The 27,813-nt window shown below is 42.4% G+C and overlaps 1 protein-coding gene across 5 annotated transcripts in view; it reads left to right on the forward strand.

The window, feature by feature from the left end:
- The first annotated feature begins 761 nt into the window (after positions 1-761).
- The window catches only part of KDM4C (lysine demethylase 4C), a 281,173-nt gene continuing 254,121 nt past the window's right edge, over positions 762-27,813 (forward strand). For all 5 annotated transcript variants that reach the window (XM_075410592.1, XM_075410593.1, XM_075410594.1 and 2 more), the window contains exons 1-3: positions 762-965; positions 20,592-20,756; positions 27,329-27,504. In XM_075410592.1, coding sequence (XP_075266707.1) covers positions 20,613-20,756; positions 27,329-27,504 — 320 coding nt within the window. In that variant the 5' untranslated portion in view covers positions 762-965; positions 20,592-20,612. The remainder of the gene's footprint in view (positions 966-20,591; positions 20,757-27,328; positions 27,505-27,813) is intronic.

The following is a 27,813-nucleotide window of genomic DNA, read 5'->3' on the forward strand; positions in this document are numbered from 1 at the left end:
AAAACCCCTTTCATGCAGCAGCACTGACTGATAAGGGGCACAACGGTGTAAAAAAGATTAGGACAACTAAGTCGACCTAGCGCCTTGCTGCGACAGAGCCACCGTTCCTACGGAGCAGCAAGGTCTCGCCTGTTCAGCATCGCTGAGGTGAACAGACCGACTCCGTTCCTAAGCTTAGGGCTCGTGTTTTCCTCACGCGTTCACCGGCGGAAGGCAACGCCAGCTCTCCGTTGCAGAGCACGCACCGCTCAAAGCACCACAGAGCCTGGCACGGCGTGCGCGGCCCGAGCCGCGAAGGAGGCACCTACACCCCCCCTGCCCCCCGCGGCCCCAAAGCCGCCACTTCCCCCTCAGACACCGCTCACCCTCCCGCCAGTGGGGCGGACAGCCCGCACGCCTCTGCCCGGGCCCAGCCTGGCCCACCCGGCTGGCGCTCAGCGGCACTACCTGCACCCCAGCAGCCCCGCCTGACCCCCGGGGGCCGAACGCGCCCCCGCCGGGCGGTCCCGCCCCGCCCTCAGGGCACGAGCGTTCCCACGTGACCACCGCGTAACTCCCCGTCCCCCACGCGGCCGCCGCACCCGGCGGAGGTGGGCCCCCGCCCCGCCCGGAAGCGTCAGTGACGTCACCGTCCGCTCCTGCTGTGTGACGCGAGCACCGCTCCTCCGTCACGTGTCCTTCTGCTCCCCCTCCCCCCGCCCCGGCTCGGGCCTTCGCTCTTTCCTCCTGCGTGCGAGGGCTGCGCGCATGCGCAGGCAACAGCTGTCATCCGCGGAGGGAGCGCCGTGTCCCGGGGGCACGCGGGGGAAGCGCGCCGAGGCGGCCCGGGAGGCGGCGGCGGGGGGGACCGGACCGGGCCGGACCGGACCGGACCGGACCGGTCCTGCCCTGTCCCGCCCCCGTTCCCCTTCTTCCTCCCCGCCTTCTGCTGGCTGCAGCTGCCCCCCGAACCCTTTCCCGGACAGGTGCGGGGCGAGTTCCGAGCCGGCCGGGCGGCGGCGGGGGGGGAAGGTGTGGGGCGGCCCGCCGGCTGGGTGTGGGGTCTGCGTGGGCCGGGGGCGAGCGGCGGGGCGGGGGAAGGGGTGACGGCAATGGGGCAGGGCGGAGGGGAACGGGGTCGGGGTCGGGCTGGGCGGGAGCGCGGGGCGGGGGCGGGCCGTCGGGGCCGGGGGCGAGGGGCGGAGCGACCCCGCGCTGCGGTGCGTGAGGGGCCGCGACCCCCCCGCGGCCGGGAGGGAAGCGGTGCCGGCGCTCCGCGTTCCGGCTCGGCGGCTGGGACCGAGCTGAGGGAGCGGCGCGTGCAGGTGCCGGCACAGTACGTCCCATGTGCGCGGCCGTGCTGGGTGGGGGCGGTCGGTGGAAGCTCTCCCGGAGGCCCGCCGGCTTCCCCCGGAGTCCCAAGTGTGAGGGCAGGGTGCAAACGCAGCGTGGCCCCTCCGTGTCCTGCTGGGCTGTGGTGAAGTCCCGCGGGCGTTCCCGAACAGCCTGTTTTCCTCAGGCAGCCCGGCCTCGGCGGCACCGTTTGCCCGTCTCTGCGCGTCGTCGAGGCGCTGCTGGAAGGCGGCGGTTGTGAAGCCTTAGGGAAAGTCCGCGGCGCTGTCGTAGGAGTCAGGCACGCAGCTCGGCACCGGTTCCGCGTCTGCCTGCCCGGGGTCGTGGTGCCCCATGCTGTCAGAGCCGGCTTCGGGCTTCGTGCCGTGTTCGTGGCCTTCTACGAGCGAGCCTCCCCTCGTCCGCAGTGGGTTTTTAACTGGCGGTCTGAAATGAGTAGTCTGTACAAAGCGCTTTTCCTGCTAGGCTGTGTTAGAAAAAACACTAGGTGTCGGTGAGTTTTTGAAAGATTTATATTAGCTCAGAGTGTAAACAGCGTTTCTTTTTTTCATATATTCTTAAGCTGCAAATTTATGATTCTTTGCACTCTTTTCCGAGACATCAGCGACAGCAGCAATGGAAGTTACCTGGTGGCTACTAAACCAGCATTTTTTAATCTTCAACACTTTCCGCAAGAAGGAAACATACCGGCAGCATGATGCAGGGTATCTTTTGTCACCCTGCAGTGTTTCTTTTTGTTCACGTTATTAACGAACCAAGAATGTGAAAATGACTGGTATAAAATTTGTCTTGGGCTTTACCCTTGTTTTTGCTTGGACTGTGATAAGTAGCTGATGGTATTACTTCCCAGAAGTACCTTCCAGACACAAGACAGTGGAAAACACAAGCATGATTTGCTTTTCAGTACTTAAAATGAGGGTAAACTGAACCACTGCCAGTCAGGCTTATCTTACTCTCAGATTCGTCTTGGAGTGGTGCTGATGTTACTGATTGCTGGCAGCAAAGCTTTTTAGCTAAGTGCAGATATGAATGTGTGTAAGAGTAATTTCCTTTCCAGGGACCGACCCAGGAAACAATAGGTCTCATCCAAATAGGCAGACGTGATTAAACAGCAGTTGGATCAGAATTAGAGCCAATGTATATGAGGGAAAAATCTTTAGTCAGTGTTTGTTTAAAAAAAAAAATCTGATGTGGTGTCTGATTTTTTTTTTTTTTAATGGGAAGTATGATGAAATAGACAAAAAATATGACGCCTGTAATTTTTAGTGCTTAATTATTGGTGAACACTGAGTACAGATTTTTTCATTTCTGAATGATCACGTAAACAGTTTTGCACCGGATCTAAATGCACAATTGCCACAGTAATGCATTCAAATCAGAAAAATTATGTTGTGAAGTGCTAATTATTAGAATCTTCCTAAGATATTATGAACAAGCACAGTAATGATTAAAAAATCTGTGATTTCTTGCCTAACTTTATTAAAAAGTATTGGATTGAGTAGATTTAGGACTTTCTCAATATAAACAGCTCTTGATTGGTCTAATTCTTAGTTCTGCAGTTCTACTTCGAAATTTTCAGTTTTTTTCTTTAGGTGTGTTTTTTGCTGGGATTTTGCTGTTTCATCAACATGATGCTGAAAAGAATGTGAATGGGGTATATGGTAGTGTCAGTTTTGGTCAGATTTGTTTTATGAAGGTGATGTTTTTATCCTGCTACTCCCCAACATAAATAAAAATCCTCATACATTTTGAAGCACATGTTAAATATTCTCGGAGCTTCAAAGAGATCATGTTTGACTGTTTTTCTGCTAATACAAGATATTTTCAAGTTCTGTGAGTGATCACATGGATGGTTTGAAAGATGGTCGGTGAAGTGGATAGAGAACTGGCTGAATGGCAGAACTCAGAGGGTTGTCATCAGGGGCGCTGAGTCTAGTTGGAGGCTGGTGACAAGTGGTGTCCCTCAGGGGTCAGTACTGGGCCCAGTCTTGTTTAACTTCTTCATCAACGACCTGGATGAAGAGTTAGAATGTACCCTCAGCAAGTTTGCTGACGACACCAAACTGGGAGGTGTGGTAGATACACCGGAAGGCTGTGCTGCCATTCAGCGTGACCTGGATAGGCTGGAGAGCTGGGCAGAGAGGAACCTGATGAGGTTCAACAAGGGCAAGTGCAGGGTCCTGCACCTGGGGAGGAACAACCTCATGCACCAGTACAGGCTTGGGGTGGACCTGCTGGAGAGCAGCTCTGCGGAAAGGGACCTGGGTGTCCTGGTGGACGACAGGTTAACTATGAGCCAGCAGTGTGCTCTGGCTGCCAAGAAGGCCAATGGGATCCTGGGGTGCATCAAGAAGAGTGTGGCCAGCAGGACAAGGGAGGTTCTCCTTCCCCTCTACACTACCCTGGTGAGGCCTCATCTGGAGTACTGTGTCCAGTTCTGGGCTCCCCAGTTCAAGAAGGATGAAGAGCTACTGGAGAGAGTCCAGCGGAGGGCTACAAGGATGGTGAGGGGACTGGAGCATCTCCACTACGAGGAGAGGTTGAGGGAACTGGGCTTGTTCAGCCTGAAGAAGAGAAGGCTGCGAGGGGACCTTATAAATGCCTACAAATATCTGCAGGGTGGGTGTCAGGAGGATGGGGCCAAGCTCTTTTCAGTGGTGCCCAGTGACAGGACAAGGGGTAATGGGCACAAACTGAGGCACAGGAAGTTCCGTCTGAACATGAGGAGGAACTTCTTCTCTCTGAGGGTGACGGAGCACTGGAACAGGCTGCCCAGGGAGGTTGTGGAGTCTCCTTCTCTGGAGATATTCAAGACCCGCCTGGACAAGGTCCTGTGCAGCCTGCTGTAGGTGACCCTGCTTCGGCGGGGGGGTTGGACTAGATGACCCACAGAGGTCCCTTCCAACCCCTACTATTCTGTGATTCTCTGTGATTCTATGGTGTTTAGAAATGTTAATATTTTAATACTTACCTAGTAAAAAATCTCCATAGTCACTTGATAGCTTAATATTTCATATCTCAAAATGAACAAGTGATGTGTTGAGTTCCTTGTTTGATTTTCATTTAGATTCATAGAATTGATTCATATTAGATTCATATAATCATGAAGATTTTTCAAGAAAAGTAGTATTTTATACTTGGAAAATAGTAGTTGTTGTGTAATCAAATCACATAGTAAAGATACTCATAATGATTTGTTGATCTGAAGTCCAAAGTGCGTTATAAACTGATATTGTAGTTTTGGTATGTAAAGAGTTAGGGTGTACTTAAGGTTTCTTAGGTGGCATTGTGTATCAAAATTCACTCTGTTGTAGTCTTGCATTTTGCTCCAACTTTTTTTCACATGTTTAAAATTGTGGAGTTAGCATAGTGGGTAAGTTGTTCACTTCGTCTGTGTGAGCTGTCCTACTACTGACTTATGCAAGCACTCATTTTTATCCTTAATTCTGTTAACCTATAACATTTGTGGGACAGTGTAATTAGGACAGTATACCCTAAAAACTGAGGGCAATATATGTAAACAACAGATTAGAAAAATTGTCAGGATTTTTAATTTAAGGTGTTAAAATTGCAAGAGTTAAAATTCAAAACACATCTTATGAAGACTGAATATTGAACAAATTTGAGTGTCTAATTGATTTTACTTTCTGAGTCTCAGACATGACAGGATGCTTCACTGACTGTTGCAGATGTTACAGGGGAGTTTCACAAACAAAATACGTTCCAGTTCCTTTGTGACATTTATGCCTGTAAAATGTAAAATAACTCGATTAAGGTTGTTGTGATTTAGCTCAGTAGACCGTGATTTCCTGCTGGGTTTTGTCTAATAAAATGAAAACGTTATTAGCAGGTAGCTTGTCTCTCAGAAGTCCTAGAGAAGTACTCCTATTCATAATAGATGCTCTATGACAAAGATTACTGTGCTGGGTCAGATTTTGTTTCATTTTCACAGAATCACAGAATAGTGGGGGTTGGAAGGGACCTCTGTGGGTCATCTAGTCCAACCCCCCCCTGCCGAAGCAGGGTCACCTACAGCAGGCTGCACAGGACCTTGTCCAGGCGGGTCTTGAATATCTCCAGAGAATGAGACTCCACAACCTCCCTGGGCAGCCTGTTCCAGTGCTCTGTCACCCTCAGAGGGAAGAAGTTCTTCCTCATGTTCAGACAGAACTTCCTATGCTTCAGTTTGTGACCATTGCCCCTTGTCCTGTCACTGGGCACCACAGGAAAGAGCTTGGCCCCATCCTCCTGATACCCACCCTTCAGATATTTATAAGCATTTATTAGGTCCCCTCGCAGCCTTCTCTTCTTCAGGCTGAACAAGCCCAGCTCCCTCAGCCTCTCCTCGTAGGGGAGATGTTCCAGTGCCCTCATCATCCTCGTAGCCCTCCGCTGGACTCTCTCCAGTAGCTCTTCATCTTTCTTGAAGTGGGGAGCCCAGAACTGGACAGAGTACTCCAGATGGGGCCTCACCAGGGCAGTGTAGAGGGGAAGGAGAACCTCCCTCGTCCTGCTGGCCACACTCTTCTTGATGCACCCCAGGATCCCATTGGCTTTCTTGGCAGCCAGGGCACACTGCTGGCTCATGGTTAACCTGTCGTCCACCAGCACTCCCAGGTCCCTCTCCACAGAGCTGCTCTCCAGCAGGTCCACCCCAAGCCTGTACTGGTGCATGGGGTTTGTTCCTCCCCAGGTGCAGGACCCTGCATTTGCCTTTGCTGAACCTCATCAGGTTCCTCTCTGCCCAACTTTCCAGCCTGTCCAGGTCACGCTGAATGGCAGCACAGCCCTCTGGTGTATCCACCACACCTCTCAGTTTGGTGTCATCAGCAAACCTGCTGAGGGTACATTTTAACTCTTCATCCAGGTCATAGATGAAGAAGTTAAACAAGACTGGGCCCAGTACTGACCCCTGGGGGACACCACTAGTTACCGGCCTCCAACTAGACTCAGCGCCGCTGATGACAACACAGTTTGTTTCTTTGCTTAAGGCTTAGTTTAGAAGTTGCTAAAATGGTAAGTGAACCTGTGGCTTTGGAGCTGGATAAATTGTTTATAATCATAAACTATTTTGAAAAAAGAGGGCAATTTTGATTTAAAACTAAAATGAAAATTGGGGAAAAGTGTAGAAGTCTGTTAGCTGAGCTATGAGTAAATGCATAGAAATTAAAGAGTTTAAGAAAATCCCTGAGTTTTAGGAATCAAACTCTCAAACTCTTCATGTTTGGGTTTGATTTTGGATGGAAGTATTGGGAATATTTGATCTGAATAAAGGATGACAAATATTTAAAAATGGAGATCAGTAAAAATATCTAAAATTTGGAACAGTGTTAGGTAATAATAGAGGAAAAACTTTTTCTTAACTGATTCATCGCCTTCAGGGTTGTAGATATGGCTTAGGTTTGAGTTGGTGAAACTTCCAAGAACACTTCCAGTGTTCTTTTGTTGTCCCTGTGGAAATGTCTTCTGGATTTAATAAGATACAACTCTTCAAAGGTTCCTGCTCTACAAATGTTAACTGTATAATTTACTTTTCGTTGAACTTTTTGCACCGCAAAGTGATACGACATGCTATAGTTGCAAGTTCAACAGAGGCACAATGCTTCTTGCTCTTTGTGTCTGTTACAATGTTGTGGATTAGAGGCGTGTGGATCCCAGATACCAGTCCGTGAGTTCATTTGAAGTGGTCTGCTTCTGGTATTAAACGGCATGCCGTTTCAGTGGCCTGTGGTTAGTTTGGAGTGAGGAGGCTTTCGATCATGTGAGCTCAGCAAATGATGCTTTCTCCACTGCTGTTGGGATTGTAGCAGACCACAGAAGTGCAGTGTGGCTATGCTGTGCGTATGCTTTTGGTTATGCGGTTCACTTCAGCATGCACACTTTCAGTCGTAACAATGGAAAGGCAAGATGTATGTGACTTTGCTGGCCACTAGGTACTAGGTCTGTGGTAAAGCAGAGCAAAGCGTAAGGCAGGGCAGTTGCATGATGTCTGTGAACTACAAAATCTTTTACGAGGGGTGGAAATGCTCACTGTGAAGGTTAATAGTAGCTAGACCTTATCACAGGTGCAGGACTATAGTATCCGGTCTGCCGTAAGCAGCTTTAAGGGGGAAAAGTACATCTTTCTTTTTCTTAAGTTGTAGAGACTCATTTACAGTTTTTTTTTGTCCTGTCCCTGTTCTGCATCTGATAAAGGATTTTCCATGTAGTGGTTGCTTGTGAAAAATATTACCACGGTTACTATAGCGTATCTGCGAAAAGAATGTGTGTGTTGTGATGTTAAGGAGTTATGAAATCGACGGTATGAGGGTATCTTAGGGGAGGAGATCTGTAAAGGCAGTTAATAATGTGCCATACAGTTAGGAAGTTTTTTTGAGAAATTCGTGTTGGCAGGAATGACAGACCTGGCAGAACTGTTTAAAAGTGCTTTATCAGGAAGCAGTTCACATCCACCACCTGCTATTTGCATGCCCAGCAGTATTATAGGCTGCATTAGCAATAAGTATTTTTCTTAACTTTTAGGTGCTTGTAAATTAGCTTTTTAAAATGTGAGATCTAGACCAAACTGCTTTGCAGTCTCCACAAGGACTACACCCAAATTTGAGAATGTTGCTACATTATTGTTTGAATTCATGATTTACATGCATCTTGAATAGTGTTTGCAGCGTTGGTACCCCTTTCACCTGACTAAAAGTAATTCACTGGAACTGGTAAAGATCCAGAAATAGGATGCAATGATGGTCAGAAGGGTGGAATGGATTTTTTGCAAGGAGACAAGAAGTATTCAGCTTAGAAAAGAGATGACTGTGGGAGACCGTGGTAGAGATCTGTGAGTCCTGTGTGGTCTGGAGGTAGACAGGTAACTCTTCCCAATGTGCGCATGAGATGTCAGATGAAACTAAAATGCAAAATATGCAAAACACACAGAAGGAGATATATCATTTAGCATATCGTTGATTGTAGAATGCTTTGTCATGAGGTGTTTCGGATATTGAAGGCTTACAAAGGTTCAAAATCATGGGAAAAAAAAATTCATGAGAGTCCACAGAATGCAATAATAACCTCTTTGTCAAAGTATTCCTTGATCTGTGCATTTGCTGAAGACTGAGGTGGTGTGCTTGCTACCTTGAGAACTAGCATTTGGATATATTTTAAGAAGGTGAACTAACAGTTAAGAATAAGGTTATAATTTAAGGATAGTTACAAACTCATGAAAAAGTTTCTAAGTGTCAGGAAGTGTTCCAGAGAGGGACACCTGGTGGTTACAGACTTGTGCAATCTAGGAGATTGCTGACAAATAGAGGACATTAAATCATCTCTAATCAGAAAAGCAAACACTAGGTAGCTTTAACCAAGGACAAACTGGAGCAACTGGACCTTGAGAAGGACAGTTAATCAGAATGTTTCATGTGTGCTGCAGACTTGACAGCAGAACTGAGAATTCCTGAATCTGTAGTTGAACTACCCTCATTATGATACTAAAAATCACACCTTCTCAGCAGGAGAATCCAGCACAGGCAAAGACCCTTACCCACTGAGCATGCCTAGTGAATTTCAGTACTGTATCTTTAAATCGAGATGAGAAGGGAACTAACCAGTCATAGTTAGGAGGATATGGCTAACAGATGGCACTGTTTTTTTTTAAACATTTTTTGTTGTATAAATATGTGATATGATTCTGAGTGTGTGATTTTGGTTTGTGGAAATCTCCCACCTCGCACCCTGTGCAGAATAAAAGCAATGTCTCTTCTCTCAATATACTTTCTGTGTTTTGGGAGTTAATTACAATTTTGGGTAACATTCTGGAAAAGTATAAGCTACCTCTATACTTTTTTTTTTTTCTAGTTATCTGCTGTTAGCAACTGTGGGAATTTGATAGGTCTGACTTGCTATTGCTGCTGCTGAAGGCTGTTACATGCTGCTTACAACTAGGACTACAGATTTCATATCTGTGCTTTCATTAAAATGAAAGTAAAAACTCCTGAAACATGGATTGCAAATAAAAAACAGAAAAATATCCCCCCCCCTCCTTCTTGCCCTTTGTCACACATCAGTTATTTCAAGACATTTTTGCATACTGTGAGCCTGATGTGGGAGAGGAATGTCTATGGAATGAATTCAGGTCATTTTTTAGTTCAATATTTATGGGTTCAAAATAGGTCACTTTTATATTTTTTGAAATAATTGCTCTAAGGGTAGTGCCAACACATGGAGACGCAAACTTGAAATGAAGTTTGTCAAACTACTTAGCTTTGTAGTCAAATTGAGATGGATTTAGGAACTTCAGAACACGGTTACCTATCCAGATTCCTGGTTTCTTAAGGTTTTACAATCAATTAAATAGTTTAATACTTCTGACATTTTTAAACTTAATTGATTCTTCCTGATGACTGCTGGATGTCTGATGAAAACATGCCTAACTGTGATATTTGGCTTATAAACACCTCATATCACAAACAGAAAACATTGGAGCCCATACATTTATTTTAACAGTTAATACGATCAAATAACATGAATAACAGATTTGGAATTCCTGATAAATAGGATCTTTTTTCCATTTCTCAGCCAGGTACATAAACTAGGCAGACATAATTTGCATGCACACGTACTGTTATTAAAGGAACAATTCAAACACAAGTATGCAAAACCAAATTACATTGAGAATTAACTATATACATGCTTAGTAATAGTTGGACATGCAAACTATGCTTTTATGTTTACAATTACCTGAAAGTCATTCCTGTAACTAGTCGTGGACTGTGCACTATTGCAGTATCTTGCATCTTTGGATTTGCTTCATGAAACATTACAGGGAGTTGCATGGTACCTAGTTACAGATTGTGCTAAAATAGTTTTTAAAAAGGATGTAGGAAAATACAGAAGTGAATCTGCCCTTATCTGTGATAAAAATAAATTATTGGATGAGCTTGTGGAGTTTTCACTTATGTTGTGAATAAGATTTCTGCTGAGACTATTATAGATTAAGACCTGGTTTTCTACTGCTTGTTGCCTTTCCAGCTCTTACAGAGCTGGTTGTACAAACTTCGTACTTTTTTTTTTGTAAAACAGACTCTGCAGATAGGAGGTTAGTGGAAAAAATTGTAGCTTTCCTCAAGTTTTGTTAATAAAGTGTTTTTATTGAATGACTCTTAAAAAAATGATGGTTAGCACATTTTAATTTGTAATATGAATGCTCTGTCTTCTTTTTTAAAATTAAAAAACTTTTGTATCTGACAATTGTTTTCAAATAGATTATTTTGTGTTTTTTTTTTTTTTTTTTTTTTTTCGGATCAGCCTCAACAAAATGCTGTGGCTTTTTGTGCATGCCTTTCTCGGGACAAGTTTATTTTCTGGTTGTTATTTATTAGAAAAAAATTTCTCGGAATGAATTAATTCTTCCTTAAATGTTTGTTGTCCTGTAGTTAGTGTGGGTGAAAATTTGTAAGAAAATAAAAAGGGAAAAAGGTGTGTTTTGACTAATTTATCTGTGAGAAGTGATGATCTTCGAAGATTTGTTCTTTTTTCGTCCTGTCTTCCTTTTTTTCTCAGTTACTGGAGTTTGTCTTATGTAATTTGTTTAATTTGGGTTGTTGGGTGAAAGTTGTGGATGTTGATGTTTTATATGTTGAACACACAGAAGTAATAAAATAATCTGATTTTCCAAAATATGAACGCATTTGTTTTACGATGCAGGTATGACGCAGATGGCCTATAGGTACTTAGTGTTTTTGCATGTTAGTTAATCATTTTGTCTATCGCAGAGCAGACGTAGCAGTGTTTTTTCTCCTTTCTTGTTCAGCAGTGCTTTTAGCCCAGGGGCTGAAGTGGGCACCGTTTGGCAGTCAAGAGATGCCTCCCACAAAGCATCTTTGGAAGAACGGTAGCATCAAGTCTTACATAGTTTAAAGCCAGAAAGTTTTGGTTCCCTGCTGGTGAGGGGTGGGACTCAAAGTACTGGCTAGTTCATTTTACACTAGAAGCAAAAAGAAATGGATAGCCTTCAGAGGAGATCTGACAGTTTAATATTAAGACAGAGAGAGAATACTGTAATACTGAAAGCTGGTTTCTTGTAGTGAATGAAGACTGCAAGATTTTGTGCATTTTAACCCTCTGCAAATTAACTTATGCTGTTTTTCTGGTGTTTTTCATTCTGTTTTAATAGAGTATTTTCTAGCTATGTGAATCAGTGCCTTGCTTGTAATCTGATTAAACACACTTGCTAGTTTGGATTTCAATATTAGATATCAAATAAAGGAAACTTGGAAGATGTTTTCCAAATCTAGGGATAATATATTCTGTGTTCTTTTGAGAGTATGGAGGATTCTGCATGGAAGAATGGTGTTTAACACCACCAATACATTAGATGTAGTATCCTGACAGCTTGAACGATATGGTAGGGTGTGGCACTAGAAAAAGCAGTCCACTGTTTTGACAGGAAAGGCTGGAAATTGTAGCTGCCTGGTAGTAGTTTGGGTAGTTGAGAATCAGTTGGCTGCAGTTGAGTATAGAGGTCCTTTTCCTTTCCTTAGTATATAGAAGACACAATCCTGTAGCTTCTGCACTTACCAAATAATCATGCAGAATAAAGTGTGTGATCAAGTGCAATATGGTACACTTCTGTTCGGTAGATGTAGGTAATTAACTCTTCCCATTTCCGGCCTTAGTTGCTAATGTAAAAGCGTGCAGAAAGTTATTTTCATTCTTCCTTTCTTTTCTGTTTTTTTCGCTTGTTTTAGCAGCCCCTGAGAAGTTTTTTGTAGTCTTTCATCACCTTTTTTGTTTTGGTAGTTAAGGTACGTATCAAAGTATCAAGTTTGTTATGTTTTCTACAAGCTATGCAGTTTAAATATTACAGGATTTGTTTAAAAAGCACTTCCCCCTGTCAACTGGTGCAAGGCTCTTGCATTTGGATTATGTAAATATGAGTAGCATTAATAAGATTTAATCTTGCTGTGAGTATATGAGCTTTTCAAGGGCTGTTCTTTGACATTTTCAAATTAGGTTCATTAGGTTTCTCAGACCACATGCTGACATGCATGTGGATGATTAAACTTTGTTGACCTCATGTTTCCACTTCTGTAGTATTAAGACAAATGTAGCATTAATATACTCCTGGCTGATGATTTGAAGGTCTTTTGACAAGGCATTAGAATGGCTATAAACTTTTTGAAAAGAGGGTCAAGTCCTTTAGCCTGGCTATTGGCTCTTTAGCTGTCAGCTTTGGACAAGTTGCATGCTTGCATTGTTATCTAATTTTTGCGCTGTTTAAGAAGACATGTTTCAAGACATAGGCAAACTACTTGGTCACCAAGAAATTCAAGCTTTATGGGCATTCTTTGCAGTTTATTGGATCATGAGCTCATAGCTTGACTTGATTGACTAAAGCTTTCCCATGATTAGCCAAAAAGCTTCCTTCTTCCAGTGTTACGCAAAGTACTAGTGCATACTAATTTCTCATTTATTCACATTACCATCTGCTTTTCTAGATAGTCATGGGCAACCTTGTCAATGTGCAGTACTATCTTGCAAGGGGGACAGAAAGTGGCTGATTACCATATTGACATTAGGGATTTAAAATAACTGTAAAAAATCTCTTTATATATTATTTGTCTTTCTATTTTATAATGTGCAGTCTAAATGGACATACTGCTCTTTTTCCTGTAACTTTGTGTTTACTAATGACTTGCACATTTTCATTATGTGGTGGTAAATAAGAGCTCTGCAAGTTTTATTTCTCACCTTGTAGTGCTCTGTAATATCGCAAAATATGTAGTTATGCATACACCTAAGTGGAATAGTTAAGACAGTGATAAAATAACTGCAGTGTGGATTTTACTTCAGAACGGCATCTTAGGAATTATGTTCTTGTCTGCAAAAGAAACTCAGGTCTCAACTGTTTTACCAGACTAAATTTTATGCTCTCTTGTGTCAGTGATTTGGTAAGGTGTAACTGAATTTTTTGCACGTGAGAGAAAGAGCAAACGTAGGAATTGGTGGGAGAAGGTATGTAGGACTCCAGAATTCCACAGAGTCCTTGAGAGAATTATGTAGTGTGTTAGAAGTTAATAGAATTGAATTGGAAGGCCACCATTTTCTGTTTGGTTTGTAGCACAGCTTTGTTTCTTTGTGGTAAATTTAAACCATGTAACTCAGTACTGGTGCTTACTGTTTTAGATTGACGGTTATAATGAACATTACTGAAGTAATAAAATTATGAAATGAATTTAAGAAGTCTCAGCTGATCATAGCTGTAAAGGTGTTATATTTCTAATAAATCATGAAATGAACAGCATTTCCTAATAATAAGTGCATCTCACTGTTGAGAGTGGGGCGGCAATAAACTGAGTGCAGATGCTGTCAGTTAACCCCGGCTCTCCCACCAGAGGAAGGGAAAAGGAGGCAAAAGGGAGAGAGACTTACAAATTGAATATAAAATGTTTTACTAATAACACTAATAGTACTAATAATATTAATAACATGAGAAATAGAACAAGATATACAAAACCAGCACTGAGTTTCCTGGAGTTGGGTGCTGGGCGCTGGCATCATCAGCAGCTGCAAGGCAGCACCAGGCAGTCCCGGACTGGACTTGGCAGTGGGCAGGAACTGGGCTCAGGAATGCACAGGTCAGAATCTGGATCTTGATCACAGCCAGGACAAGGAGCAGGGTCCTCTTCAGAAGCTGGTCATGGTTGAATAGAGCAAGACCCTTGTGGTCCCCCAGCTTTAAACTGAGTATGATGTGCATGGCATGGAATACCTCGCTGGTCAGTATCAGTATCGGGTCACCTGTCTTGTCCGCCCCTCCCTGCAAGTGCGACTGTTTATGACTCCTCTCCTGTGGAACCTAAAAGGTCTAACAGTGACCTTGGCTGCTGTAGTAACAAGCAGGGGCAATTTCTGCCTTCCATTTGTACTGGTAGCTCAATAAATCTATAAACATCAGGTGGTCTCAGCTTTGGAGCGGACACTGAAGAATAAGCTGCCAGCTTTAGAGAAGTGCAGTTACTTAGAAGCACTTAGCTGAAAGGAAAATTCACTGAAAGATAATTGGTCCTGTTTTAACCAAAACCAGGACAGTATATGAACTTCTAGCGCAGCAAGTACTGCATAGTCTTTACGATCTGCCTCCTAAACTGTGGAGGTTGTATAGCAGAATCTGCTCAAGGAGTGTTCTTACAAACATTGTGCTTATCCAAGAGCTGTTTTATCCACTAAGTTAATGAGAAGATGTCTTTTACTGAGGAAGAAGGGTAACATAGGAGCATGGATTAGACAGTTTATTTCCACCAAAAGTAACAGAGCTGGCTGGTCTGTGTAATCATCAGATAGGGAACTGGACCGTAAGATGTGTGGAAGCAAGTGAAATGAAGGATTTGTATTTTTCACACTCCAATGAAACTGGGCAAAAATTCAGCCGTTCCAGTGCTATACACATGTCTTCATGATTAGTTGATGGTTATTAATTCTGCTTGTGAGATAGATTCAGGTTCATCACAGTACAATTCAGTTAAATGCTTGAGCCTCGTCTTAGTTCCAGAGACATAAAAAAATAATCAAGTTAGTATCTTTACTTTGGTATGTTTTGCAGACCAGATTTTAGGAATCTAGCAGCCAGGCAAGCATGCTAGCATGTGTGATTGTGGAAGTTAGCATGAGTTATTAGCTCTTGATTAGTTTGATTAATGATCCTTAAATTAACTAATTTCTTCATTTTGGCTCAGTGTTAGGGTAGATTCAGTTCGCTTGGTAATTACATATTTTTTGGTACATTGTTATTGAAACAGCTTGGTTATTAAAACAGGTATGTTTTGGTGAGATGTCTTGGTTGAGAGGAATTTTTATCATATTAGTTTATGTGATTTGTTTTGTGTTTTGTTGTGCCTGTTGCTTGATACCAGGCACTGTCCAAAATCATCCTGCAGCTTTTCTCGTAGCTGAATTGCCTGGATATGGCTGTTTCTTGTCTCCTTACTTCTTTTCATAAGGAATGTGGGAAATTGGTTATTTTTCAGACTTATACACCTTCACATTGGGCAAATTTAATTCCAAAACTTAGGGAAGACAGAGCCTCAGGTTTGTAGGAACACAGACAGGCACTATGCTTGCGTATATTTTGTGCGAATAGATGTAACTAGGATAGGAAGGCTGATACTAGATTTCCTTTTGAAACTGGCTTTCTGTGTGAATGGTTTCATTTAATAAGTTTATGTAGAAACTGATTAAGCTAATTGGTAAATCAATTTATATAAATGCTTTTGGAAACAGGCTTCATCTGTGATGTAGTGGAAGGTGATGTAGGTGATATCTGGCACTGTGCATATACATGAGTTGGCAGAATTAATTTGTAACTGTAGCTTTGGATTTGTGTGTTTAGCTGTGCAGCTGCAGTGTTCAACTTACAGCAGCAGGTAGGAATAGCTTGGAATCAGAGTACTGTGGAGGTTGGAAGGGACCTTTGAAGATCATCTGGTCCAGTCTCCCTGCACAAAGCAGACTCAGCTGCAATGGATTGCTCGGGCAGTGTCAAACTGGCATTTTAATATCTCTGAGATTGGACACTCCACAACTTCTCTGGGCAACCTGTTGCAGTATTCAATCACTCTCGTGCAAAGTTATTTACTATGTTTAAGGAGAATTTAATGTATTTTGGTTTGTGCCTGTTGCCACTTATACTGCCTCTGGGAAGAGTCTGGCCCTGCCTTCTTTATATCCACACAAGGATAAGATCACAGAATCACAGACACGCTGAGGTTGGAAGGGACCTCTTGAGAACATGTAGCCCAACCGCAGTGCTCAAGGAGTGTCAGCTAGAGCAGGTTGACCAGCGCTGTGTCTTGTTGGGCTTTGAGTATCTCCAAGGATGGAGACTCTGCAGCCTTTCTGAGCTATGTCTTCCAGCGTTTGACCACCTTCACAGTAAGAGTTTCCTGATGTTCAGATGGAATTTCCTGTGTTCCAGTTTGTGCCCATGGCCCTTTGTCTTGTCACTTGACACCACTGAAAAAAGCCTGTCTTCCTCTTCGCTCCATTGCACTAGGTGTTTATACACGTAGATAACAGCCTGCTCTTCTCTAGGCTGAACCATGCCAGCTTGCTCAGCCTTCTTTCATGAGAGATGCTCCAGCCCCTTAGTGGCTTTTTGCTGGACTCTGTTCCAGTAGCTCTGTATCTCTCTTGTACTGGAGATAGCACTCCAGGTGTGGCCACAGCAGTGCTGAATAAAAGGAGAGGATCACCTCCCTTAACCTGCTGGCAGCATTCTTCTCAGTGCAGCCCAGGACACCGCTAGTCACTTCTGCTGCGCAGATACGTTGCTGGCATGTGTTCAACTTGGTGTTGCCCCAAACACCCAAAGGCCTTTTCTGCAAAGTTGCTTTCCAGCCTTCAGCCCCCATCGTGTACCTCGTATGCCTGGGGTTGTTCGTGCCCAGGTGCAGGACTTTGCACTTGCCATGTTGAGGTTCAGGAGGTTCCTGTCAGCCCATTTCTTGAGTCTATCAAGGTCCCTCTGGATGTCAGCATAACTCTCTGGTCTATCAGCCACTCCTCTCAGTTTTGTTTTGTCTACAAATATCACATTGAATTAAGGAGAAATAGTTGCTTTGATTGCGCTTAGAAACAGTTACATATTTGAGAGATGCTGAAGTAGTGAGACAATTACTTAGTGGTTAACTGAAAGTAATCCCAGCTATTGGTTGTTGATGCATGCCTTCCCTCCCTTGGAAAAGGCCAGTCAGCCTCACCTCCATCCCAGGAAAGGTGATGGAGCAGCTTATCCTGGAGGTCATCATCAAGCAAGTGGAGGAAAAGAAGGTTATCAGGAGTAGTCAGCATGGATTCACCAAGGGGAAATCATGCCTGACCAATCTGATAGCTTTCTACGATGTCATGACTGGCTGGGTAGACGAAGGGAGAGCCGTGGATGTTGTCTACCTTGACTTCAGCAAGGCTTTGGACACTGTCTCCCATAACATCCTCCTAGGGAAGCTCAGGAAGTGTGGGCTGCATGAGTGGTTGATGTGGTGGATTGAGAACTGGCTGAATGGCAGAACTCGGAGGGTTGTCGTCAGCGGTGCTGAGTCTAGTTGGAGGCCGCTAACTAGTGGTGTCCCCCAGGGGTCAGTACTGGGCCCAGTCTTGTTTAACTTCTTCATCAATGACCTGGATGAAGAGTTAAAATGTACCCTCAGCAGGTTTGCTGATGACACGAAACTGGGAGGAGTGGTGGATACACCAGAGGGCTGTGCTGCCATTCAGCGTGACCTGGATAGGCTGGAGAGTTGGGCAGAGAGGAACCTGATGAAGTTCAACAAGGGCAAGTGCAGGGTCCTGCACCTGGGGAGGAACAAACCCCATACATCAGTACAGGCTTGGGGTGGACCTGCTGGAGAGCAGCTCTGTGGAGAGGGACCTGGGAGCGCTGGTGGACGACAGGTTGACCATGAGCCAGCAGTGTGCCCTGGCTGCCAAGAAAGCCAATGGGATCCTGGGGTGCATCAAGAAGAGTGTGGCCAGCAGGACGAGGGAGGTTCTCCTTCCCCTCTACACTGCCCTAGTGAGGCCCCATCTGGAGTACTGTGTCCAGTTCTGGTCTCCCCAGTTCAAGAAAGATGAGGAGCTACTGGAGAGAGTCCAGCGGAGGGCTACGAGGATGATGAGGGCACTGGAACATCTCCCCTACGAGGAGAGGCTGAGGGAGCTGGGCTTGTTCAGCCTGAAGAAGAGAAGGCTGCGAGGGGGCCTCCTAAATGCTTATAAATATCTTAAGGGTGGCTGTCAGGAGGATGGGGCTAGACTCTTTTCAGTGGTGCCCAGCAACAGGACAAGGGGCAATGGGCACAAACTGAAGCACAGGAAGTTCCATCTGAACATGAGGAAGAACTTCTTCCCTCTGAGGGTGACGGAGCACTGGAACAGGCTGCCCAGGGAGGTTGTGGAGTCTCCTTCTCTGGAGATATTCAAGCCCCAGCTGGACGCGGTCCTGTGCAGCCTGCTGTAGGTGACCCTGCTTTGGCAGGAGGGTTGGACTAGATGACCCACAGAGGTCCCTTCCAACCCCTACTATTCTGTGATTCTGTGAAAAGTTAGTGCTTTAAGAATGCTTGACTTGGTTTGGGAACACTGCGCTTGGTACTGCGCAGGACAAAAAACACAGGATAAAACACACTTCTGGTAAGTTCCTCTCTGTCCGCTAAAGGAAGGAATATTAGTGGGGTAAAAAAAATTCATAAGTGGATGCTGGAGTCATTTGCTTTAAAAAAACCCCAAACAAACCAAGCAAAGAATGAATCAGCTCCTCTCTCCGTCTGCTTCTCCTCCCCTGCAAAGCACCCTCAAAACTGCACAATGTTGGAGAGTACTGGCAGAGTTGAGGGAAGGGTGTTAATCTGTATGCTATGATGAAATAATTACTGACTGCTGGGTATCTTGTACAGCAATGAAATGGATTGAAAGGTGTAAAATGATGAATAGTTAAGGACTATTAATTTTTTTTCCAGGGAAGAAATAGTAAAGAGTTTGTTTTTTAGAGGAGGGGGGTGTGCGCGTGTATGTATATTTCACCGATGTATATACTTATTTAATACATCTAAAGGCGAAAGCCTAAAAGCTGATTTAGTACAGAGAAATCAAATAACATGTTTGATTATATTTCCACTGTCACTTTATTGTCAATGAAACATTATAAATAGTAAACACTGTCTCTTGCACGTTGCACTGAAGGAAAGCATAGCTTCACCTTTGGTCATAAATCCAGGTTTCATTTTCCTGGGACTAGTCATAGTAGCAAGATTATATGTGAAACTTTAATGGGTGGGAATAAATGAAGGGTGTATTGCATATAAGCCAGCTGTTTACTTCTGAGGGAGGTTATCCCACTTGTACGTATTGAGTTGTTTTTGTTTGTATGGACTTGGAAATTTAAATGTAAAAATACCCCCAAATTAATGTGGTGCTGGTTTTCAGAATGGGAGAGTTGCAGCAATCTAGTTAATTTCTGTTCAAACAGGGATGGGAAGTAATGTAGGGAGGGAAACAGGATGTTACTGAAGGTGGGAGTGTGGAAAAAGAAAGCTCATTAAGTGCTAAGAATGGAGAGTGGTATGCTGGGTGAAGTGGGTAGACAAAATGAGAGGAAAAATAAGGACACATAAAACAGGCTAAATGTTCGATACCAGCAGGAGAGTGAGACATGGGGAGGCATAAAGGCACCTTCTGCATCAGCTTTCTTGTGCAGTGATTCATACCAAGCTAGAAAGTACATGAAGCTTATGAAATTAGTGGCCAATACACTGACATAGAAGCAAAATTTATGATGACAGTGTATGGCATAAAAAACATGGTTGCATGCATTTTGCAGATGGAGAAAATGAAGAATTAGTTAAATTATATGCTCAGGAGAACAGAATCACTAAAAAGCTAGTCACTGTTGAGTTACATGTATTCTGGGATGATCTTTTCTGTAAGATTAAGGAAGAATTTTGTGAGCAATAGATGGCGCATGGTGATATATATTTGGAAACTGCAGCACCTGCTGAAGCTAAAACGTATCTGTCAGTTGCCTAAAAATCAGTCCTTTCATGAGTACTGTATCTTGGTATGAAGCAGAAATATGACTGATTTTAGCCATCCTCAATATAGAAATGGAAAGAAGAGGAGACGCTGATTGTTTTTATGTGTATCACTTGCATGCTTTGTTTCTGTTGAAGAGGTTTCAGAGGATGAGGGGTAATGTAGTTCTGTGTGAAACTGCTGACGTGAGAGGAAGTCCAGGTGCTCCTCTGTTTGCAGTGTGAGTGGGAAGGGAGTAATCAGTTTTCTTTGTATACTAAATGTGAATAGTGGTATTTTAGCAGATGTGTGGCTTTGTTACTCTAGATTATGCCTGTGTAGTGTAAATATCTAGACAGAGAAATGCAGCAGCCTGCGGATGGATGAACACAGGAAGATGCTAGTATGATGTTAAAGGCTAACTTGAGAAAATGTGCTGTAAAAACCAGAGGTATGGACTGGACTGTATAAACGTCACTCATGATGGTGTTCATGCTGGGTAAAGGTCGAGTATCCTTAAGGGAGAAAGGAGAAAAAATCAAGCATTTGTTTCATGCCTTCTATACTAGCATGGGCAGAGGATTTCGGAACTTCTTTTCCTGTTTGAGACATGTATGTTGAATCTCAGAATTAATTTTACAGATTATTCTCTTCAGTGTATGTTATTTTAATTTCTTCTTTTTCTTTCTTTTTTTTTTTTTTTAAAGCTGGATTGAAGGTGAACCACGATGTCTGCTCTCATCTCAGATAGTCCTCCAAACCCAAGCTGCAAAATCATGACATTTAGGCCTTCGATGGATGAATTCAGGGATTTCAACAAATACTTAGCGTACATGGAATCACAAGGTGCTCATAGGGCTGGAGTTGCAAAGGTAAACATCTATAATACAGAAAGAAAATTGTTCCTAATACCTGTTTTCCCAGTGTATGTATTTTGCTGATTGCAAAACTGGCTTTTTTAGTATTTAAAATTTTTTCCAAATAGTTTTCAGTGAATAGATACCGGTCTGTTACTGTTTCGAGAAAGAGCTTTTTAGTATGTGTGATACTTCATGCAAACTAATTAAGATGATATATACTGTTTCTCTTTAACCGTCAATTGTTTCTGTGTTTAGAATAGCAAAATAGGATCTCCTTTTAAGGCAGATTTAAACTGTGGCAAACTGGAACAAAACAGGGAGTTCATAGTATAAATTGGAAAGTCCTGACCTACCAGATGCTTAACTCAGTCTTTTAGGGTTTTGTATAACTTTACTGGAGCAAATAATCTCACTACAGTCAATGGGTGTATGCATGGAGATAGTGAGAGTCTGTCTGCATGGAAATTGTTTTCTTTTTAATGGTGATCGTGTTACCTTTTTGTTAGTAAGAATTGGAGGTACACTAGCTACAATAGCTTTGGCATCTGTACAATGGTATATCCAGGATCTTACAGCAGGTGTTTCTCCCCTAATGGAGAGTGATTGTCAGAGATTATCTGATGTAATCTGGTGTTACATCGTGTAAGTATTTGTGCCATATCTGTTTTGCCACTTTTCAAACTAGAAGTTTGAAAAACAAACAGGGCAGGTCTAGAAATCCTAGCTTAGTTATTGTAAGTAATCAATGGGAATAGCCGTCTTCATCACTGGGTTTTTAAGCTAATGTTGCAATGTCAAGGCATTTAAAAATTGAGAGAAGAGAAACAAAACCTGCCATTCTTGGTTTGCCCCTGCCAGCTCTCTCTTCCTTGCTTCCTGTAAGACAAAGCAAAACTGAACCCCTCACACTAGAAAACCTTGTAGTTTATTTGCTTGCTGATTTCTGAGGGTAGAGTACGTATAGGTCATGTTTCCAAACTCTTGTCTGCAAACAGGACTAGAAATGTGATAGACAGCAGAGGAAAGCCTGAGCTGAATTTTTCACGTATTCAACTGTATTATGGAATCTGCTTATTTGTGTGGGGATGAACTATTGCAGTCCTTACATCTTGAACAGTAAACTTAAGAGCAAATTCATCACAGTAACATCTGTTGCTCAACAGATTTATGCCGTTAACATGTATGTGAGCAGGAGATTCTAGCTATGTATCATTCTGTGGATTACATACATGGACTCAACATGAAAAAATTTTCGTATTTTCACATTGTTTATAGAAATAGTTTTATTTCAACTGTTGGTAGTTTCCAATCCTATTTCATGGGGATCTAGGCAAAGAAACAGAAAGTGCCTTATGACCAGCCACTGAGATGATACTGATTTTCTTCTATTTCAGATTGTTTATTCATATATAATGTGCTTGCTTTCTTTGGTATGTTGTGTATAAAACAAAGACAGGTAAGCAGAAATTGTGGTCCTTGCTTTCTGTGGCTATGTGAGGAAGGTATTATATGAGCCAGGATTAGTGTGTAATATGTTTGGAAAAAAAACCAAAAAATGAACTGGTTTTGTTTAAAAAGACAACTATTTGTCATATGCTGTTCATCATGGCTGTGTCTGTCCTAGACTGCAAGTAATCTTTTCATTTGATAGTATTCAAAACCAGAGGCTTCACTGAGATCAAATAATGCGTGACAAATCTGGTGGCCTTTTGCGACAGGGTTACTGTGTTGGTGCATAAGGGAAGAGTGACTGATGTCATCTACCTGGACTTGAGCAAAGCGTTTGACACTGTCCAACACAACATCCTTGTCTCTAAATTGGAGGGACATGGATTTGATGGATGCATCACTCAGTGGATAAGGAATTGGCTGGATCATCACGCTCAGAAAGTCGCAGTCAACAGCTCAATGTCCAAGTGGAGACCAGTGACAAGTGGCGTTCCTCAGGAGTCAGTCCTGGGACTGGCACTATTTAACATCTTTGTCAGTGACATGGACAGTGGAATTGAGTCTACCCTCAGCAAGTTTGCTGACAACACCAAGCTGTGCAGTGCAGTCAACATGCTGGAGGGAAGGGGAGCTTTCCAGAGGGACCTTGACAGGCTTGAGAGGTGTGTCCGTGTGAACCTCATGAAGTTCAACAAGGCCATGTGCAAGGTCCTGCACATGGGTCAGGGCAATGCCAAGCGCAAATACAGGCTGGGCAGAGAAGGGATTGAGAGCAGCCCTGCCAAGAAGCACTTTGGTGTACTGGAGGATGAGAAGCTCAACATGACCCAGAAGTCTGTGCTCACAGCCCAGAAAGGCAACTCTAGCCTGGGCTGCATCAAAAGCAGCGTGGCCAGCAGGGAGGGGATTCTGCCCCTTTGCTCCGCTCTGGTGAGACCCCACCTGGAGTCCTGCATCCAGCTCTGGAGCCCTCAGCACAGAAGAGACATGGAGCTGTTGGAGTGGGTCCAGAGGAGGACCACAAAAATGATCCGAGGGCTGGAGTTGGGGCTGTTCAGCCTGGAGGAGAGAAGACTGCGGGGAGACCTTACCACAGCCTTCCAGTACCTGAAGGGGCCTCCAGGAAAGTTGGAGAGCGACTTTTCACAAGGGCATGTAGTGACAGGACAAGGGGTAATGGCTTCAAGCTGGAAGAGGGTAGATTTCTAGTAGATACAAGAATGAAATTCTTTAGTGGAAGGGTGGTGAGGTACCGGCACCGGTTGCCCAGAGAAGTTGTGGCTGCTCCTTCCCTGGAAGTGTTGAAGGCCAGGTTGGATGGGGCTCTGAGCAACCTGGTCTAGTGGAAGGTGTCCCTGCCCATGGCAGTGGGGTTGGACCTAGGTGATCTATAAGGTCCCTTCCAGCCCAAACTATTCTACAATTCTGTGATTCTAAAGAATAATAAAACCTTTTAAAAATGTTTAATTACATTAGTCGTATTCCAGTTGTGCTGTGACTGAGGAAGGGCTCTTCTAACCATACCGTGTAGGTCTGCTTCCCCTTTTGGTTCATACCAGAATAGCGATTAAAGCATCTCTAGCTGGTTTCAGCCTCTCAGTTGCTACATATTACTCAGTTGTCTTGGGACTTCTTATATTCTGATTTTCACTATTTTCTGATATATCTCAAAAAATTATGTTTAAAAAATAAACCAAATATTTTTAAAATAGATCTTAACAAGTCTGCTTAGCATACTGCAATCATACTACAGAAATTTAAGGAACATTTTCTGAGTTTTGGAAATAGGATTTAAAATGACAAGAATAAAATATTTTTTCCTATTTTGGTAGTAATGTAAAATGAACTTGCAGAGGACCTAATCTGTGTTAAGTCTAGGATGTACAGACTCAAGTATGAATGCAAAGAGAATAAGGACTACTAGAGGAGCTGTATGCATATGCAGAAACAGTAACAGACAGTTAACGTCTAAACAGACGTCATAAGCAGAGTAGGCGTACCCAACACTTTAGGTTAAATGTGAAAGTGTAAGGGGAGAAGACCTCTTAGCTGTGTGGAAGAATATGTGTAGGTAAATGGGGACGAAATGACTATAAGGCTTGCACATATTATAGGAAGGAGAGGAGTGGGGAAGTGCAGGGAGTAACAAGTTTTTTTTTTTTAAAAAAGTTCCTGATACTATGCCTGAAACAAATGATTAAGGTACTAGACAAACAACATTAAACCGTTTCCAGAGGCAGTAATATACTGTGGCATCCCTGGAGCAAATTGGCTAAAAAATTTCCATTAGGCTTTTGAAAGTCTGGAATAAGCTTTAGGTGTAGATAATGTATTTTAGTCTTTACTGTTATAGAGGATCCTATACTTAAAAAAGAAAACAAGGAATCAAACAAATAGAACAAATGAAAAACAAGGCACACTGATAGATTAGTTGCTCTTTACTTGAATAAGAATTGTTTTGGAGACCCAACTGCATTTATATAGAGTGAAGTAATTAAATTAATTTGCAGTCACATTGGCAAGTAGAAAAGTAATTTTGGAACATGATACTGAAAATAGATGTTGGCAAGTACAAGAAAAAGAGTTTTCAGACGAGTTGGGGCAGAAGTAGCTTCAGAAAACTAGTAGCCAGTGCCATTCAGAATCAAATGTAGAGCAGGAGATTACCTGTATATGAAAGCAGATGTAACAGAAATTTATGCATTGATAGCACTGTGAAATAAACTCAGTTGTACTAATTTGCAGCCTGCGTGGAGGAGACTGAGTGCTATAACTAAGATGTCCCTATCTAAAACGGAGTACATATCATGCTAAATAACATTAGACAGTGTTACTATGCTTAGGATGTTTCAGATATATCTATCTATATAGATGTGTACATGAGAAAGGAAAAATGCAAGGAAAGACTTTTTGTGTTTGAGCTTTGAAGAGCTTGGCTGATGAATTCGATCTAGGTTGCTTCCATGGAATAAAGCTAATGTGCTTGACTCTGAAGAGGTTATTTTTTCTAAAGGGAACATGAAGAGGCTTCAGTGGAAAAGTCAGAGGTGGTAACGCAGAGACCCAGTCATTATTTCCAACTCTGATACTGACTATCTGTGTGTCGCTTTGGACGTGATATTTTAACATCTCCAGTCCTTGCCCTGACCTTTGTTAGAAAATGGAAATTCTTTGGGGCAGGGACTCTTTTTATTTTATTTTAAAATGATGCTTAGCATATTAGTCCCCACAGAATTCTCTAACCAGTACTCTAATTACAACAGTAATAAACATGCTCTAGTTAGCTGGATGGGAATATTTTGAACCTGTGTTCACAAAAATATTTTTATTGCTTAAAACACACTGACCTTGAATTGAATAACATAATGCAAATTTTGCTTTTCAGTATTCATATATTTGAGCCAATCCTACAACGTCATGCTTAATAATCATGAAAATGGAAATCTCTGTGCACATATTTGATTTCTGTGCATATATTCTGAATGCATGACTTCTCTCCTTCCAAGCCAACATTTTGTATTTTGTTGATTGCATATAATTTAAGATTTATGTGAAAGAAATAAGTAGGAATCACATGATGATTTTCTCTAAAAGCAAACAACACTGAAACTTGCTAAGTAGTCCCTGTACAACTGAAGTCCCATGGAAGCTGAGAAGTCAAAAAGGAAAAGAGGGAGTTGCATCTGTGTGAAAAAAAAAAAAAGAGGGGGGGGATAAAAATGCCTGCTTATGTTTAAAATAAAAATACTAGGTATGGAAGTTGTTACTATCTGGTAACTTCAGCTTGATGTTTTTGTTTTGGTGTCTGCTTGCTACCATGAATGGTCTTCATCAGATTTCTTTGAGGGATGGACTGTTTGAGTACATTAGCATTACAATTTGCCCATTTGTGATTGTTTTCCAAAGATAGCAGATGATCTCAGAATCTCTCTGTCTTAGTTTTTATAATTTTTAATTTTCTCTGATGTAATAGCAAAATCTGTAATGGACAATATTGTGTGGAATACTGAAATGATTGTTAGAAGAGCAGCCTAGCTAGCCTAGTGTAAAGGCTACTGCTAAGATGTCAATTAATTATTCAAATAATGTAATTCATATGTGGTAGTTGCACGCTTATGAAAGCCATCCTGATTTGTTTTATGCTACTTTAAAAGTTTCCTAGCCAATGCTTGTGAAAATTTGATTTGAACACTACAGGAAAGAAAGAATATGAGTGCATTGAAGAACATATCATTAAGCTTTTGGGCAAGTAAAAGTCTAAAACCAAACCAAAAATACATGTTAAAAATGTCTTTTGCTATGTTTTAAAACTGTTTCAATTTCAAATTTTCTGTATTCAGATAAATATATGCAAGGAATCTTCAGAATTATGCAGCCTGTTTAAAGAGTACTGGTATGACTACAGGCTGCTTTGAAATTCCTAATGATTTTATTGCTAACACTTTAGAATCTGCTGAAGAGTTTTCATAGACTTTTCACAGTTTTGTAGTATTTGAAATAAAAGTATTAACTTTACAATTGGCTAATCTGCACATAGCTTTAATTATGAGGTTTAAATCATGTTAATATGAAAACTAGTATATCTAAATTAGTGCAAACTCTCAGTGTGATAGAGTTGTACCCTGCAGTGTTATGGGGAGTAATTTAGACTAGAAAATATAAAGCTCTCTAGAATAACTATTTTTTTTCATTTTTCAGTAAGAAACAGTTATTTGTTCTATTTACACCAAATAACATTTGGACACGGGACTATCATGTGAATTTTTTTTTTAGTTGAGGATCACAGTTTTATATCCTGGAGTATGAAGCGTATGTGCGGTACAGGGCTTTCTGATTATAAAATATTTGTCTGTTCTGTTATTATATGTTACGTTTGCACAATTGCACATGACTGAATTGCTGTGGATTAGTGAGTTGCCGCTTGTGAATTGAGGTAATATGACACACATTTTGAATGGGTTTCTGTGTTATCTGGGAGCACTTACATAGTCAGTTAGTTATTGTGAAACCGCTGGTAAGCAAGCGTTCGTTTGATCATGTGGGGCATATTTGACTGGTCCTTTTGATTTTTCCAGAATTATTTTGAATTGGTATTGCAGCTGTTGTTGTCCTGCTTTTTCTTTCTGAATGTAAAGGTTATCCCACCGAAGGAGTGGAAGCCAAGAAAACATTATGATGATATTGAAGATTTGGTGATTCCTGCTCCAATTCAGCAGATGGTCACTGGCCAGTCGGGGCTCTTCACACAGTACAACATTCAGAAAAAGCCAATGACAGTGAAGGAGTTCAAGCAGCTGGCTAACAGTGACAAGTATGTATATGGGAGGTCTTGTTTAGAAAGGCAAATATTTATTTGTTCCTATACTGTGGTTTCTTTGAATTGTGCTAGGCAGCTGGTGTTTTTTTCACTTACTCAGCAGAGTTTTTCCTGTCTCCTAAGTTGTGGAAGGGTACCATGATATGAATCTTCTTTGTGTTTCTGTTGTTGAAAGTATCTGGTACCACGGCAGCAAGAAAGCATCTGAAAAACTTGAGACATCGTGCTTTCTGTCTACATTTTTTTTCTTTCCATTCTAACAAATGCTTAGGTTGAAAATAATGAAGATGATACAGTATTATA

This window comes from Opisthocomus hoazin, chromosome Z, assembly GCF_030867145.1.
Source record: "Opisthocomus hoazin isolate bOpiHoa1 chromosome Z, bOpiHoa1.hap1, whole genome shotgun sequence".
Classification (NCBI taxonomy): domain Eukaryota; kingdom Metazoa; phylum Chordata; class Aves; order Opisthocomiformes; family Opisthocomidae; genus Opisthocomus; species Opisthocomus hoazin.